General features: G+C 44.2%; 1 protein-coding gene across 1 annotated transcript; it reads right to left on the minus strand.

Moving 5' to 3' along the window:
- Positions 1-2557: 2557 nt before the first annotated feature.
- FBXO40 (F-box protein 40) lies at positions 2558-15488 on the minus strand. The gene is made up of 4 exons (XM_084226131.1): positions 15358-15488; positions 7427-9322; positions 6425-6911; positions 2558-3196 (listed from the first exon to the last, which is right to left on the minus strand). Exons 1-3 carry the CDS (start codon positions 15379-15381, stop codon positions 6714-6716), a joined length of 2118 nt encoding a protein of 705 aa, XP_084082257.1. The 5' UTR covers positions 15382-15488; the 3' UTR covers positions 2558-3196; positions 6425-6713.
- Positions 15489-17184: the final 1696 nt, after the last annotated feature.

Genomic DNA, 17184 nt, shown 5'->3' on the forward strand with positions numbered 1-17184 from the left:
ATGAAGCAAAACCACTGGGGTCGAGAAGCCCTTCCCAACCTGCAGTGTTTGAAAGCAGTCACCTTTCTGCATATTTGCTTTTTAGACTACTTTATCTTTGTGAAATATTTGGAGGCTGGAGTGGGTTTCTTTTTCTTTTTCTTTTTTTTCTTTTCCTGCAAAACCTTCTTCTGCTGGAAAGAAGAGGTTGCTCTGCAGTGGCAGAGCCAGCTCCAGCTCCCCTTTAGCCCAGTGGGCATGTAGTGCCACCAGCAGCTGCCAATTGAGCCCTGGCTTTGCAGGACGAAGTCACTGGGGACAAAGCAAGCTGCAAGAAAGGAAATGGATGAGGTCTGAGGGTGTTTAACTACTGCCCTTTCTCTTTCAAACACATGGGGAGAAGTTGGCTGCTTCTCTGATGGTCTCTTTCCTCACAGTAACAAAGCTCACCCTCACTATGGCCAGCTAAAGTCATGGATACACACCTGCAGGAAACCATGATAACCACCAGACACAGCTCAGAGGTCTGGATACAGCCTTACCCTCTGCATCCCAGTCCCATCCTCACCCACCAGTTCAGTCCTGCTTGGAAAAGCCTTGCAAGGAATATTAACTCTTCCTGCAGAAGCTATGCTTAGGAGCCATGAGCTGTCAGATGTGGCCAGCGGCTCTGCCTGGTGCTCCCTCTGCCTCTCCAGGGTAAGATCACACTCACCTACCAGCACACCCTGCGAGTCCCTGCCAGTCTGAGATGCACTCACCTGTGCCCCCCTGGCCCTACAGGTGATTGTCCAGCATTATCCATGCTCTCAGAGGGGCACCTACATATTCCAACAAAGCACAGCTTTACCATGAAGGCATCGAGTTCAAGGGAGCCATTCAGTGGTGCTGCAGCTGCTGGGAGAGTACTGTGGATCTGTTTTCCTACTCAGAGAGATGAAAACCTGTTAAATCACCATGTGATGACAGATAAGAGGGATCAATGAGCAGAGGCCTAGGCATCAAGGGGAAAGAATAAACTCCTTGTGATCAGAGAAGCAGCAGCAGACAAAAGCAGCAGCCAAAGGATCATCTAGCTCAGCCAAGGGAAGCAGGTGAGGCCAGGGTGGCACTGAGGGAATCCCAAGCGATGCTCAGGGATCAGAGAAGTGATGCTGGGAGGAGACCTCCAGGGATCTCTGTTCCAACCTCTGACTCACTCAGATCACCATAATTTCGTCCAATTCTGGAAACCCTCCAAGAATGGAGATACTGCCACCTTTCTGGGGACCTCTTCCCCTGCTGCTTTTTTGCCCTTCAGGTAAAAAAGTTGATCCTGAGGTTCAGCCTGAACCTACCAAGTTTCATCTTGTTGCCACTGTCCCTTGATACATCACCTGCTACAATTGAGAAGACCTTGGCTCCATTATCTTTGTAACCACCTTCTAGATATTGGAAGGAAACAATATAGGGTATAAACTAGATACAGGAAAGTACCAGCAACATGGTAGCTTAACAGTCATCCCCAGTGTAAAAAATTCTGCTGCTCAGAGCTGGTGGAAAGGAAAATAAAACCAGTTCATTAATACCACATGTATGATGTTACAGGTTGTTTAGATGGAATTCAGGAAGCTAAAAGAGGTTTTTCTCTGGTGCAGCTCAGTGTCAGCCATGAACTGCTTGAGTTCATACCTGGATATGCAGGGAGAGAGCAAATTTTAAAAGAGATAAACCCCAGTAAGAACTCTGCTGACATGGGCAAAATAGCTCAGAGTTATGGACCAGTGAATCATCTCTCATCATTACAATGAGCCTCAGGCCTATGATTCTCAGCATGACACGACAAATTCCTTCACCAAACCATCACTGAACTTACAAAAGATTTGTTAGCTGTAAATAGCAATTAAGTCATAGAGCAGGTGGCCATCAAAAATAAATTTGGAGTGTGTGATCATAATTTCCTTACCTATAAATTCAGTGGGAAGATAAATAAGCCTGCACTGCTTATGCATGTTTTGTTCCAAAAGAAATTAAACCCCAAGGAACTTGAGACTCTTTAGTATGGAATGCAGTGGTAAGCAAACTGTATGTGGAAGATGCTCAGAATTTCTGACACAGAATTTCTGTGCAGTGTCTCTGGAACACGCAAAGCAAAGAAGCAAAAGCCCCTCTGTAGCTACCTGGATGAACAGCCACAAAGTGAAGGGTAAGGAGAAAAATTTTCTTCATATGTTAGTAGATATAATGTAGGATCAATCTGGAAAAAGGATTTTTAAAAGAAGAGATAGTTTTTCATTTAAGTAAATCACTGAACCAGGAAGGAAAAAGTGTCTGTGCAAAGAGGATGAGGTCAAACCTAAAAATATTTGTTAAAACTAAATAAATACAAAACATATAAATAAAAGTCTTCAACCAGGAAAATTATAATGAAGAGCAGAGCAGAGGACACGAGCATAATAAATATGACAGTACAGGAACTGTCACACCTGTTTTGAAGGCAAAACATACATTTATGTGATGAAGTCAAGAAAACAAGTTAAGACCCGAATTTGAATGGATTTTTTTAATACCATAACAATTTTTATTCCTAAGAATGCAGCAAGGAGTTACAGAGTTTCACAAATAACAGATATTGTTCAGATAAACTTCACCTTATCTGTGCTCTCTGTTTTGGGAGTTAGAGGTCCATCAAAAAATTCCTTCCTTCCACCCAGACTTAGGATACATGTCAGCAGGTCACTTGCCCTTTCACCCCCTAAAAATTATCATCTGCCCCATGTTACTGTATGGCACCAGTTGGGAACTTCCAGAGTCTTTGTCAAGGAAATGCTTTTATCCAGAAAACCTCTGGTTTTGGCAGCACATCCCAACTCCTTTCATTCCTGTGCCCTTTCACCTGTCTCCTCTTGCCTCTCCTCACACCACCTACAAAGAGGCAGGTCTTTCTATCCAAACACATTACCTTTTTTGTTTCCTGTCTTCTCTTGCCATGAGCTTTTCTGCCCTGCTCTGACCTTTCTGATTTCCACGATGCCTTCATTTCACTTCCACTCTTCCAGTGAGAGGAAACACTGCAAGACACATCAGCCTGAAGTGTGTGGAGTATTGCTCTTGCACTTCACAGGACTCGAGGACAGCACAAACAAGATCAAAGTCATGAAGATCCAGAGTGTGGGGGCTGGACTGAGAGCAACCTCAATGCTCTGCTGGAATTGGATCCCCTTTTCCAGTTCAGACCCTGCCAAAACAATAGACTATTTTGAAAGACACCACATGCTCAGTTTCTTCTAATCAAATTACTCAAGCTGAGATTTAACCCAAGTTTTCTTTGCCAAATTACAAACTCAAACCAGGAGCAAAGGACTTGCTGAACGTCAACCAAAGGCTCTCACCTTTTAAATAAGCCAGCATTGTGCTCACCAAGACACACAGTGCAGGAAAATTCAGTTCCTTCCAGCTCCTAAATCTTCTCCTGACTCTGCTAATGGCAGGACCACCAACACTGAGCTAGCTTGGCAGGATTCTTAGATTAATAAAACTGCATCTGACACCAGCCCATAGCTCTCCACCCCTGGTAAGGCTGGGATGAAGCGAGAAGCAGCTCCCTGCTGACATTGGCCAGGTGGGTATGCAGAAATGCAAGGGTGATCTTCCCTTCCCTGTACAGCTTTGCCTCTCCCAGATCAGGTTGACCAGACAAATCTGAAGATTTTGGCTGTGGATTTTCAGCTTTGTCTGGATATGCTGAAGGTTACTTAATCAAATTACAGTTTTTCAGAAATGCACCTACATATTCACAGGAGCAAATATGTCTCTCTATGAATGAGTGCTCTGTGTCTCTCCAGCATGCCCTGTAGGGAAGAAGGGAAATGAACCAGAAGGGAAATGATCCAGTTTCCTGGATGTTCTATGCACACCCTGGCTAATCCCATGAGGTAGAGGTTGCAATATTCCTAACTCTGACCTGCACCATCAACCATCACATTTCCAAAGGCTGCATCCCTCTGAAGTGGGACTCAGGCACCTCCTGTGGAGGGAAGAAGCAGGATCCATTTTAATAAGGCTGGAACTGAAGTCATGCCATTTCCAGAAGAAGGGAGTAGCAAGAACAAAATCCTCTGGAGTTGACAGAAGGCAGAATGGCAGCCGTGACACTGGCACTAAAGGTAAAGTGAGCCGAATTCACACCTAACATAGGCCAAAATTTCAGAGCAGCCACAGCACTTTACAGCAGCTAAAGTGGCTGATCATGTGAGAGATTGTTCACAGGCTGAAATTTTTCATGGTCTCCTGCCAGCCTTGAACACTGACCTACTCTGAGACCTTATTATTTAAGCAAACATTCTTCCACCCTCCTCAAATTATCCATAAAAGTGAGTGGCTCTGTTTTTAAGCACTCAGCATAGATTCTGGAACCCAATTTTTGGACATGCATTTGCAGATATTGTGGTCTGCAGCTACAGCTGGGTCCTCAGCATCTTTCAAAAGCAGATACATGGTAAGTGAAGAATGAGGCCCTGATGTAGAGACCCAGGAATTCTAAGTCTCAGGAATTCCGAGAGACATAGGAAGTCTAGGAATTCTGGCTGTATGTTTTCACATCTATCAACTTTGCTGGGTGAAACAAGGAGATAATATTGGGCAGCTCATGTTAGATGGAATGTTTTGAGGACAGGTGAATTTTTGTAAGCAGCTTTAAAGAATGGACAGTTTGTTTTTGTGCAGTGGCTTAAGCCTCAGGATGAAGGATCAGAGTGGTTCTAACTGCTCCTGGCCCAGCTTAGTTTGCCTGTGTTCATTTCCTTCAATTTCCTCTTTATAAACCTGGGATGCTACTTGCGCTTTCTTCAGGATACCTGTGCAGAGAAGTTTATTTTCATGTCTAAAGCATTATGAGACTTCCTGGAAAGGATCTCTAGGGGCAGAAAATAGAGTAGCATAAAAATAAAAAGAAGAAAAAAGAAAAAGAGAAAGAAAAAGAGAAAGAAAAAGAGATAAAAGAAAAAGAAAAAGAAAAAGAAAAAGAAAAAGAAAAAGAAAAAGAAAAAGAAAAAAGAAGAAAAAAAAAAGAGAAGTGCTGCTTTTCCTGTTCCTGGGACCATTCCACTGTCCTCACAGCTCAGACTGTGTGCTCCTGAGGGTGTGTATCTGGAGATGAAAAACATCCTCATATGATTAAAAATCTCACAGGGACCACTTAAGCTGCGAGGCCAGGCTGAGCTGCACTCAGGGTGGTTTGGGTCCCCATGCAATTCATGCCTTTGGTTACCAAGCACTCAGCTCAGGTGCACAGCAACCTCTCTGGGTAAGAGAGGGCTCCTTCTTGCATGGCCACCTCATCCCACATCTGCACCAGGTCAAGGATGGCAAGTGCAGCACATATCCATCCATCTGCCTGAGCCAGTGCACCTGGCCAGCCCAGGTGAGAAGAGCAGTGGTCCAGGCCAGCAAATATCCCAGCTCCCAGCAAGGTTCTCCTGCCTGAGACAGAGAGATGAAAGCCAGACCTCTGTCCTGAGCTCACACTTCTGGCTATGAACTTAAAAGAGAAAGGGGTGAGTCAGCACCCTGTAGCTGTGCAGTGGCTGGAAACTGTCCTAAGCTGACAAATAAACTTACAGCCATTTCAGAGGAATCTCACCCACCACCACATCCATGGCATTTCTGACTAGCACCGCTGGAATGGTTTCAAGCAGTGTAATGAGACAGACACTGCTGGTGACATGCCTGTTTTCTCTCATCTGTTGCCTCAGCAAGCCCATTCTGGTTTAAGTTAGTGTATTTATTAAAAGATAAACCATCCTAATCACTTTTCTGCTCTGTAAAAATGCTATGCTCCAGACCATTCAACTGAAGCAAACATTATCCACACTGTTACTGAATTGCTTTTCTTTTATGGAAAAGAATATTATTTCTTTGACATCCTGTTTTCAGTTGCTTTCAATTAGAATTTGCAATTTACAACTGCAAAACTGAGTTGGTAAGGTATTCTAAAAATGACTTCAAATATTCTTTAATGGCTTTAATGAATTTTCAGATAAAACACAGAAAGTTGTAACCTTAAAATATACAAAGTCAATTGAGTCTCTGAGATTGTTTGCCACTTCTAACAAAGAACAAGTTTGCTTGCTTTGGTTTGGTTTGAATGCTCCCATGAGCTCAGCTTAAGGCTTGCACTCAACTAGGTGTGCTTGCCTTAGTCAGGGTCCTAAATAATGCTCTGTGGCTGCGCAGTGAATTCCCAAGTTCTCACTGGAGTTCTAATTAGTTCGCGTAATTTTGGGGTGTCCTGCTCATGTCTCAGAGCAGGTTAGCAGTCCCTGGGTCTGCCAGGCAGGAGGGCATCTACTTGTGCTCCAAGAACTTGGCTTTTCAGACAAAACTAAGGTGTTTCAGATCTATTTGAGCTAAGTACATTAACTGGTCTTGCTTCTCTCAGGCACATGGTAAAGGAGCAGCAGCCTACCTTCAAGGATGTAAAAATGCTGTTTTCAAATAAGATCCTCATTGCTTTCTTCAGGATGCAGTATTGAACCAGGAACAGAAAACAGAAAGCATGTCAAGTTAGTAAGCAGTGGTCGAAGCTTTAACAAATTAATGTAGGGGAAAAAAAATGCAGAGGTTTCAAACGCAGCTGGGGAGAAGCCAATTTTGTACGTCCAAAGGAGAGCTGGAAGCAAGAATCTTTACACCTGAATCCCCAAATCTTCATCTGAGAGCCCTGAGGGGAGCATGGCAGAGGGGAAGCAAGTTGTTCAGACTCTGTGCTTGAAAGTAGAGACCAAAGTCTTTCGAGTCTGCTCCCGAGACTCGCTCATGCCCGTCAGCAGCACGGGGTCTGTCCTGTGCTCCGCCTGGTAGAAGGGACAATTCCTCAGGTGCTCCGACATGCTCGGGACATCGCTGCGCTGCCAGTTGTGAACTCTGGAGAACAGGCTGCTGAACTGCCAGATCTAATGCAAGAGAGGGGACAGGAATTGGGGAGAGAAAATGAGGATTTAAAATACTTGTCTATGCTTACAATGGGTGTGCATTACTCACTCTGGACACTGCAATGAACGTCTGATGGTGCAGGGCTGGCATAGCAAGTGAAAATGGGCTCTGAATTGTTATGTACCTCGTACTTGCTGGTTTTGCTGCTTTAGTTATCACCTGCCATTTTTAACGGGGATGGTAATACTTAAATATTAGGAATTCTTAGTTCTCAGTACTTAGAAATGGTGCACAGGCAAACAGGTTACCCAAGATGAGGTTGGGCGGGGACTTTCAGAAAATGTCTAGTTACACCTTCGTGTTACATCCTTTCGTTAGACGTACTGCACCCTACAGCCCTGGGCCCTGACAACAAACCCTATTCAAATTCACAACCTCATGAACCTTCCCCACATTTGCATGTTTATATGCAGCTTTCTTGTCATTCCCATAAAGAAAACTCATGACTCTTTTTCCCAGTGTCACAGTCACTTGCCTTTTTGCGAGCTCTCCAAGAAGTACCACCATGGGAATATCTTTTTTTCTCCCAGACCAGCAGGACCATTCCCCTCTCTTGAAGAAGAGTGGCACAGATGTCCCTCATGAGCACTGACACTTGTGATAGCTGAGATAAACTGAAGCTGTCCAGGAATCCTGCAATGTACTTGAGCACTTCCACTGGGAGGCTGCTCAGCAAGTCCTTGCTTCTCCCTCGACTATCCACTATGAAATTGCACTTGCCCGGTTCAGCAAGAAGGGTGTCTACCTCTGGCTTAATAGCAAATGTCTTGAGAGGCTTGCTGTAAATAACCTTGGCCTTAAGTCCCTCAGGGCGGAAGGGATTTTGGACAAAAGGACATCCCAAGTAGGCCAGTGGGCAGCGGTGCTGGAACCATCCGTCCAGGCACGACTGGATATCAGCGTGCACATTCTTGAAGTGGAATGGGAACTCATCCCTCCTAAAGAAATGACTGCAAGTGAACGTGAAAGCTGAACTACTTTTGTTGTGTCTTCTGGTTACACATTCAGTGTAGAGCTCCATGTGCAGTTCTGGTGGGCTGTTTTCATCCAGAATATCTGCTAGAACTGCACTGGAGGAGAAGGGCTCCAAAGGAAAGCTGTATGTCTGTGTTGCAAAATCCACAAAGAGTCCATCTATACCTCTTGCTTCTGAGATCTCATGGCCTTTCAGCTCTTTCTCCAGAGCACACAGCAGTGTGGCTTCAACTACATTTGTCTTAGGTAGTTCTTCTATGTTTATTCCCAGTTCTGAGGTATCCACTGACTTGTCTGAAGTTGGCATCTTGTGGCCCAGCGCATCTCCTAGTCGTGCTCTTTTGCCACAGTAACTAACTGGCACTTTGAAGGTGTAGACAGTCTTCACCTCCTGGGCTTCCAAGTTCCCATAGACAAAATCTTTTTCTCTGGGAGTGCAAGCAGCCATCTGGCCAAAGCGGATGAGCATTCCCCCGTGATGTACCAGATACATGTTGTAATCCGCTACACCGACTTCCTTCTTCAGCCTCTCCAGGACCCCTTCTTGCCAGGGAGCCAGTCCATTCAGTTCTCTGCTTGGTGTTACTTGTTCAGTCTTTTGGCCCTTTCCCTCTTCTGCACCATCAGGTCCTGCCTTTGCCTTCTCTGTGGAGCTGGCAGCACGAGAGGCTGCTGCTGTTTTCTTGGAAGCCTCCTCCGTCTTTTGTCCTGAGCTGGTTGCTGAGCCTGTTACCTGGCAAGCCAGAAGCTCTTTGCTGAAAATGTTCTCCCATGTTTTGTAACTCCCCAGATCCATTCCCTCTTTGTCCTTTGCCAGATCTTCCCGCTCGCGTTGGCTGAGCTCACACTGGTCATTGCCCTCTTGGGAACCACAGGCAGCTCCTCCCACAGCACCTGCTTCCCCACCCATGGCTTGATCCATTAGTTCTTCCAGTTCATCCTTTTTCCTCCACTCTGGAAATAATTCAGCTACTTTCAAAGCCCTGAAAAGTATCTTCTGGTCTCTGAGTGCCAAAGCTGTGTCCAGACATTCTTCATTCAAGGTCTCTTTCATAATATTCTTGTGCAGCGTTGTGTCTGAATCCACGTTTGGCCAGCGATTCCACTCCATCGAGCAGCAGACAATGCTGGCTGGACAGACCTGGAGGTGCTTCCCCAGCTTGAAGCGGGCCATGGAGAAAGGGCAGCCATAGGCTGAGTTGAGGCAGGACACCTGCTCCAAGGGGCAGAGCAATTTGTGCTCCTCCTCCTTGCACATGTGGAAGGTGGCCCCGCAGTGGAGGCTGCAGCTGATCACCATGCAGGACACGGAGACCTCAATGGGTGCGCGGCAGTGCCGGCTGAAACATCGCTCACAGTGCCTGTGTTGCCCAGGGGGAGCTTTCTGGGCCCGGTGCTGTGAGTGGCAAAGACAAGGAGACAAGAGTTATTGTCTGAAGGAACGAGGAGGGCCACAGACCCTCCATGCCCATAGCTGGTTTCCACACATGAGGTGCTAACATGCACTTCTGGTGGGAATGAGGCTGTGAGAAAGTGACTGCCAGCTCCATACAGTCACGTATCACCTCTGAGCCCCATGGTACAGCATGGCTGGGTAGCAGCACAGATACAGACAAGGTCTTTACTCCTTAGCTCAGGCAGCCAGGCTATCAGCTGTTTCCTGTCCCAATATTCACCAGGCTGCTGAAATCAAGACTGCTAGGGGCACAGTGAAGGAGCATCCCACTTCCTCAACACTCAGTAGGAAAAATGACATTCCTTTTTCCTCTCTAAGATTTGGCCTAGGCCTCTTCTCATCTCCTGGCAAAGATATGAATGTTGCACAATGAACCTCCCTTTGCCCTACACCACCAAGGCCAAGAGTGAGGATTATCTTCAGGATAATTCCAGTGTGGAAAACAGTCTGGGTAAGAGCTAGTTTCCTTGGCCTTCTTTACTCTGCTTTCCTGATTTACCCTTACACTCCAGTTGTTGGCTTACAGAACTAGAGGCTGCTTAGTCACTACTTCCCTGGATACCTTCAACTGGTATCAGTAACTTGCTGCAAGCAGAAACCTCCCAGCTTTTGGCTTCCTGGCTTCCTGCTCCTTACCATAAAAGCTGCATTCCAGCCTGGTTCTGGAATCACTGTGAATCTTTGTGGAAAGAAAAAAGCTAACAATAAGGAGGAACTCAAGTTTTGTTTTCAAACAGAACCCAGGTTGCTTTTCTTTTTTATGTGAAAATAGGGAAAAAATTTTGACAAATCTTCCCCCCATGCCTTTGCATTCAGTAAGAACTACCATAGCAGACTCTCACTTGGCTCTGAGAAAAGACACGAATTGGTAGTAAAATAATTTAGACTTTGTATTATTTTTCCTAGGTTAAAGAAAACAAGTTCAAGAAAAGTAGTGTTTACCTAGATGTGTTTTCTTTTGCAAACCCAGGGTTAAGTGACCTAGCTCTGGGGAGAGATGTGCTGCAGAGGAAGTGGGCTCAGGCTTGGGGGAAGAGGTTCTGTGTAAAGAACTTCCTCTCTTTCTTGAAGGTGTTCTCTTGACTTCGTGTCTTTCACATCTTTATACTCTGGCAGTGGAAGTCATGAACAATACTGGAGAAGGAAACATGTATGGGAAAGGCAATGCTTGTGGGTCTCTGGACTAAATACTAACACTCACATTTGAAAATGAGATGTGCATTAATTGCTCAACAGAACTTTGTTCCATCTTTTGCAATTTCCAGTGTTGATCTATATCTGCTTACACCTCCTAATGAATCAACCCCATTCCCTCTCGGCTCTGCAGAGGGAAGGAACACACACCCTTGGTGGTCCCTTTACTCAGAGACAAACTTGAACTCTCAAGTACAAGGTACCATCACCTTTGCAGGGAAAGAGCTCAAGACAGCAATGCAGAACAAAAACATTGTGACTTCCCATTATAACATCCCTGCCTTGCCTTAGGAAACACTGGCTTCTGCACAGAGGTGACACCAGGGTGCTAGCCAGGGTGGCCTCAGCCACACCAAGCCCTTAAATACATGTGGTTTGGGGTGGCACCTGTCCTGCTTTAGGCTGTTTAGTTACATCTACTTTTATGCAGTTCAGAGAAGCAGGAGATACCGATGGATTTATTTCACACTGGCGGCATCCTTGCTGCTCTCATTCTTGTAGCATTTTGCTGCAAATATAATCTCTAAAAATAGTCCCAGCCATGACTTGCATAAGGTCAGAGGAAGGCTGGGTACATTACACTGCAATAAAAACACAACTGTGTGAACAATATTTTCCACTGCAAAAGTAACTCTTGGGGAGAAATAGTTGATAAAAACCCACCCTACATTAGAGACATAAGACTTACTGCTCTCCAAAACAGAAAGGACTGATAGCAAAGTTTCTGGAGAGAAGCTTGCTTTCACATTGTTGTATGCTGAAATAAACCCCATCCAAATCATGTGTAGAGAAAGAAAACACATGCTTTGTTTATGAAAAGTGACCATATCACAGCATTCAGATGCAGAATCAGCCTTCCTCGTTATTTAGGCATTTTTAGTTTAGTTTACCTCATCTCTAACTTGTATATGCTGTTCTTTTCAGACAAAAGATATCTATTCCTCTATTCTCATTGTCAAATCTGTGAACATAGAGGACAGGAAGAAGGGGCGGAGAGTTTCTTTCTGATATTTATCAGGGTTTGAATGCTTCTTCTATTCTGACATGCCAGTAATCAGCTATGTATTTTAATTGATAATTTAGTTGGCTGTGGTTTAGTTGATGGTATTATTGCAAGTACACAAACTACAAACTAAAAACACTCAGCAGAAAGTTAACAAATTTTGCCTCATTAGGTTTGATACATAATATCCAGAGGCAGGTGACACACAGATAAGTCAGGTGACAAACCATTTCTCTAAACTTGTACACTTTTTGATTCCCTGCAACTTGCAAAATTTCTCAAGGTCTGGGTTAGGAAACAAAAAAACCCAAACGAACCAGAAATGATTACTTCAACCATGTTCAAGCTACTGTGTAAGGAAAGAATGCACATTACAGTCCATAGTCTGTCCACTTTGGTAAATATTTTTAGATCACGATGACAGCAAATCAAGTAAGGTTTAAAAATATACAGCTGCTATTTTAACTGCAGCTACATCTGTGTCTGGAGTGATAATAACTGTTCAGTGATAATAACTTACAGTTTATAAACCAATTAAATTTTTTTTTTCAGGAGACATATATTTAATTAATTTGCAGTGAATGAGACAAAATAATACAAGTATTTTCTCATTTGGCATGTGACTGACCATTTGATATCCTAAGGTCATACATTGTACTTGAGTTCTTTGCACAGAATCAGGGGATACCTCCCAGTTTTAAGAAATATCCAAAAGGGCCACCAGAAACCCAGATAATGACCCTAAAGGGTGGCTCTGAGATGAGATTGCAAATGAACATAAAACAAACTTTCTAAATTTTACAACATGATAACAAGCTCCTAAAAAAATCTCATGAAAGTTCACATCCAAATGCTGGAGCCAAGAGTGCTGAAGTTATATATAATGTTACAACAGAAGGAATGTGAATACTTCTGGCGAAGTGTATAGGGCAGATAGGCAATGTTCTCTATTTCTTTTAACCCTTGTTACCCAGTATATAGCATTTATCTCATCTCTATCATACTGAAATCTTGAGGGAAATAGTTATTAATTTTCTTACAATATAAGAATTTTCATGTCAGTATATTTACTATCTTAGATCTGATCATGTTCACAATAATGAATTTATCTTTGCAATACTAGAGGAGCACTTGAGATTGAAAAATACTATTGCTTATATTTGGCAGATGTAAAGTTTAGAAAGATGAAAATATATGGAATTAAAGATGGTATTTTAAACAAATATGTAAATCCTAGGCAAAAATGCCAAGCATAGAGATGCTCAGGTTCTTATGTTTCACTTGCAGTTGCATGCCTCCTGCACAAAAGCTTTGGCAGAGCCAGCTGTAGAATCACACCTTCTAGGACACCAAGTAAGTCTTTTACTAGTGATTTTCTTCTCCTTTCATGCACTGCTCTTCCTCAATCACTACTTGCTTAACAAGCTTGTCGAGAAATCAGGCTTGGGTCTCCTTTTGCTAAATAGATATTTTTATTTCTTAGAGGCGAGGACAAAAATCACTATGCCATTGGAAACCATAGTGCACTGCATTTGTACATGAATCCCAGGAGCCCAAGTTTTCTTAAGTCCTCTCCTTAGACACAAAATAAAAAGCAAATCCAAGAATGCCACCACCTGGAATCATGGGGACCTCTAAATAAGTTGAACTCGACACCTCAGCACCCACAGCAGGGTCAGCTACAGCTTGGGTGACCCCCTTGGCACTCAGCACAGTGGGTCACTGTCCTTCATGGCACTCCTGCTCTGCAGTTGCCTTTTCAGAAAATACAAGTTACCAGCCAAGCCTTAAATGAGGCAGGCAGTGAGTACGGTACGGCTGAGGGCAGGTGGAAAGGGAGAATTAAAGGTGTAGATGAAGTCTTCCTCAATAACACTAATAGTGAGCATAAACAAGACCTACTTTTGAGGTGACCTTGAACAAGTTCACATGGATTTTAAGGAGCACTTTGATTCCAGGGCAATCCTGGTGAACTTCAAATCCTTAGCATAAAACATAAGAAGGAGTAAGATTTTCTGTGAAACAACTGACTTGTTGGATAAGCCAAACAATGGAAGGATGAAGCTGTGACAATTAGGGAGCCTGTATTTCCTACCTGGGGATTATCTGGATGAGGCTGTGGTATTTCATGGCAATAACCACTATTTCAGAGTTACTGAACAGGTTGGAATTGCTTTATACTGAAAAAATAAATCCACAGTATAGTGCAGAAGTTGGGCAAGGACTTCAATCCATGTTCCTTGCCTTTCTTCTGGAGCATGCCTATTGTCAGGTTCTCAGAACAGCACATCAGCTTCTCCTCAGCTCCCTACACCTGACATGCAGGTCCATGGAGATCAAGAGAAGCTGTTGCACCTCCCCCTTGCCTGGAATATCTGTGCTGCACACCGGCAGTAAAGCGGCAGCAAAATTTTCTTGTGCAATTTCTGTCTGGTGAAATGCACTAAAGCTGTTACAGGAGGAGCAGGGAGACTTCAGAGCAGTGAGGCACAGGCAACACAGGGCACTGTGGGTGGGAACCCTGCACTGCACTCCCCACTAAAACACCTGGATCAGCAATGTTTGTTGCTCCTCCCTACCTGGTGCAATGTAGCCATAGCTCATCTGAGAGAATCCCACCCAAAAATTCCAGGTGCTGAAACAGTCCCCTGGGCTGGTGGCATAGTGCAGGAAAGCTCAGCATCAGCATCATGTGCTGGGCTTGTTGGGGAGTCCTGTGGGAGACAGGCAGATCAGCAGGGTGTGACATGGAGCTGCTCTGCTGCTCCTCAGACCTGTAACGGGTCCCTGTGCTGTCCTTGGTAGACACAGTCAAGCAAACTTCCACTTTGCATTCGTAACTAGGAAATGGGTTTGGTCTTGGTTTGAGTTCAACAAGTGCTTTAAAAGAATAAGTCCAGGTTGGTTGCAGTTTGAGAAAAAAAACCAAAAAAAAAAAACCCCAAAAAAAAAGGAGGGTAATGGTCCAGGTTGGTTGCAGCTTGAGAAAAAAAACCCAAAAAAACCCAAAAAAAACCAAAAACAAAAACAAAAAAAAAGGAGGGTAATAGTCAAAACCATGTTTTTTTTCTCTTTGGGCTCAGGTTCTATTTTATGCTCTGGTAACAATCTCATTAACATACTTTTCTGAAAGGTGCCCAGTGTAAAGAATCTCAGAGATATTGGTTAAGATCTAAGTCATAAAATAAAAATAAAAGAGATTAATGAATAAAAATTGCTAAGCAGTCACAAGACTAAATGGTACAGTAGTACCTTTAACTCTTGCAATTCTTACTCCATCATTCATTCAGTCTAGATTTCCAACATAAAGTTTGCAGTCTCAATCTACAAAACTAATTTAAGTATAAGCACTTTTTTCATGAGATTGCTCTTGCCTTTCCTCTGACCCTTACTGTATCTCCTTTCTTCTCTGAGTTTCCTGAAAATAACAGAAATTGAATTCTTGATTTATCATCTGATCTGCTGCTGAAGCTCCCATCTTACAATCAGCATCTTAGTTTTTTTTAAATCCTGCATACAGTGCTGCAAACTACAGCTAATTCACTGAATATATTATGGAGGGGTTTTTTTTTTAGAGTAGCATGTCACAGAAGTGCTCACAGTTACCAGCTGCCTCTGTTTTAGAGTGTCATTTAAGACATCTCATGATTATTCTATTTCATCTTAATTACTAAGGCTGTTTTGAAGATGTCTTGATTTTCATAGCTTGCTATAGTAACCATTACATTCCATCAAGGTTTGTCCAAAAAAACCTCCAACTCTATTTACAAAGTCTTACCTTGATCATAGAGTCCCTGTGCATGTACCAAACACTTCTCTCCTGGTTGTGCTCAGCTGGGCTGAAGTGAGGTGGGTGAGGGAGAACGGCACACAAAGAAAGAGAAGAGAACAGAAGGACATGGAGCAAGCCCAGGCAGAAACATCAAGTAGTTTTGGGATGTTAAAAATAAAACCTGTGCATGTGACCACATAGCTCAGCTTACAGAGCCGTCTCTTCCACTGTATTTGTTAACTCTGTCACTCCTGGAGCGATACTTTGCAGACAAGTGGAGAGGCAGAACAAATAGCACTCTGTGTCCCCTGCATGAGAGGAAAAGATCAAACCCCTTCCCCAGCCTGGTATCAGCTCCCTGCTGCTCTCTGATGGAGGTTTGCCCTTGACAACTTAACTCCCCTTAGCGCCCACACCAGTTTGTGGTTTCTGCAGTTGGAATTGTCACCCAGTTCCCATTGTCACTGGATGCAGCAGCTGGCACAGACAGCAATGGTGGTTTTCTGATCTGTCCAGAGGGTGGACACAAGGAGAGGAAAGTGGGAATGGCCCAGACTTGAGCAGCTGGGCAGAGGTGCCTGCACTCCTCCTGGGGACCCCCAGGAGACTCCCAAGCTTCAATCCCTCCATTGCACAGTGAAAAGGTCCCACCAGCCACCAAGAGTAAGCCTGAGGGTACGGCTCCCAGCACCACCCTTCCTCAGCCAAACCTGGGGAAGCAAAGGAGCAAAGGAGAGCAGTCATGCTTTACTGTAGGCACAGACTCATTAAAGCATTTCCCAGCGACTTCCATGGGGAGAACTTCATACTGATGGCGAGTAGGGACAGGTCCTCCATGCCAGTGAGGTTCAGGGGTGCAGATGGGGTAGGTGCTGCTTCTCCCTGGTGGGTGCTCACCCCATCTGGCTGCAGACATCCCTTGTGACACTGCTGCTGTTTGCTGCCACCTCTCACTGCCTCAGAAACACAGAACAACCCTTTTGGCTGTGGTGGCCTTGAGATCCTAAATCATGATGAACTTGATACATTGCCTTATCTTCCTCTTTCCCATCTGTGAGTCCTCGGTGACTCTCATGGCTTGAAACATTGCAGGCAACTGTTTTCATTTTTAGGGCTGAACAAAATGTCAGTGGGTGACAACCAAGGCTTGCTGGTGCCAATTGCAACTTAGTAGAGCTAAATATGGTCAGCAGTCTGGCTCTGTGGCCTTTTTTAGAAAGGGCTGCATTATCGTGATACCATTTTCTGGCATCCCATTGCACTGGGGAAAACAAGAGCCAGGGGTATTCTGCCTAAACTCAAATTTAACCCAATCACAGCATGATGGCTGATCTGTTTACTCTGTCCACTTCCACTCTTCCTCACCCAGCTCAGGGTCATTTGTCAGCATTCAGTGTTGTTGTCATCTTTTCAGGCTGTGTTTAAAAACATGCTGAGGGTGTGCCTTGCTTTTGCATGAAGAAAAATTCTGCTCAAAATTGTGTATTGGTTTAAGAGTAAATTCCCTCCAGCTGAATTAACTCAGATTACAAAAACTCTCAGGGCTTCAGAAGTTGTCAGAAATGAAGCTACCTTCTGTCTTAATTTTACCTGCACCTGATGTCAGCCTGGTCTCAGGTATCTCTGCTTTCAGACAGTAGGAACTCTGGTGGTGCTTTTTGCTGTTTCCATGCTTTGCTCTGTGATCACACAGACCCAGGCAGCCTGGACCTGCCTCTCTCTCTGGTAGGCTGCCTCACAGCCTCACCCCACACAAGTTTTGCAAATCCTTGCCTGCAGGTGATGACTGTGATCCAAAAAGGTGTCATCTGTGGTGGCTGTTAAGGGCAGGTT

This window comes from Fringilla coelebs (assembly GCF_963513975.1).
Source record: "Fringilla coelebs genome assembly, chromosome: 2".
Classification (NCBI taxonomy): Eukaryota; Metazoa; Chordata; class Aves; order Passeriformes; family Fringillidae; genus Fringilla; species Fringilla coelebs.

Excerpts from the sequence above, each read along its gene's own strand:
- FBXO40 (XM_084226131.1), bottom strand. The coding sequence starts at position 15,381 with ATGCACAGGGACTCTATGATCAAG. Across the intron at positions 9,323-15,357 it reads ACAGGGACTCTATGATCAAG|CACCGGGCCCAGAAAGCTCC; the intron begins GTAAGACTTTGT and ends TGCCACTCACAG. Across the intron at positions 6,912-7,426 it reads CTTGGAGAGCTCGCAAAAAG|ATCTGGCAGTTCAGCAGCCT; the intron begins GCAAGTGACTGT and ends CTCTTGCATTAG.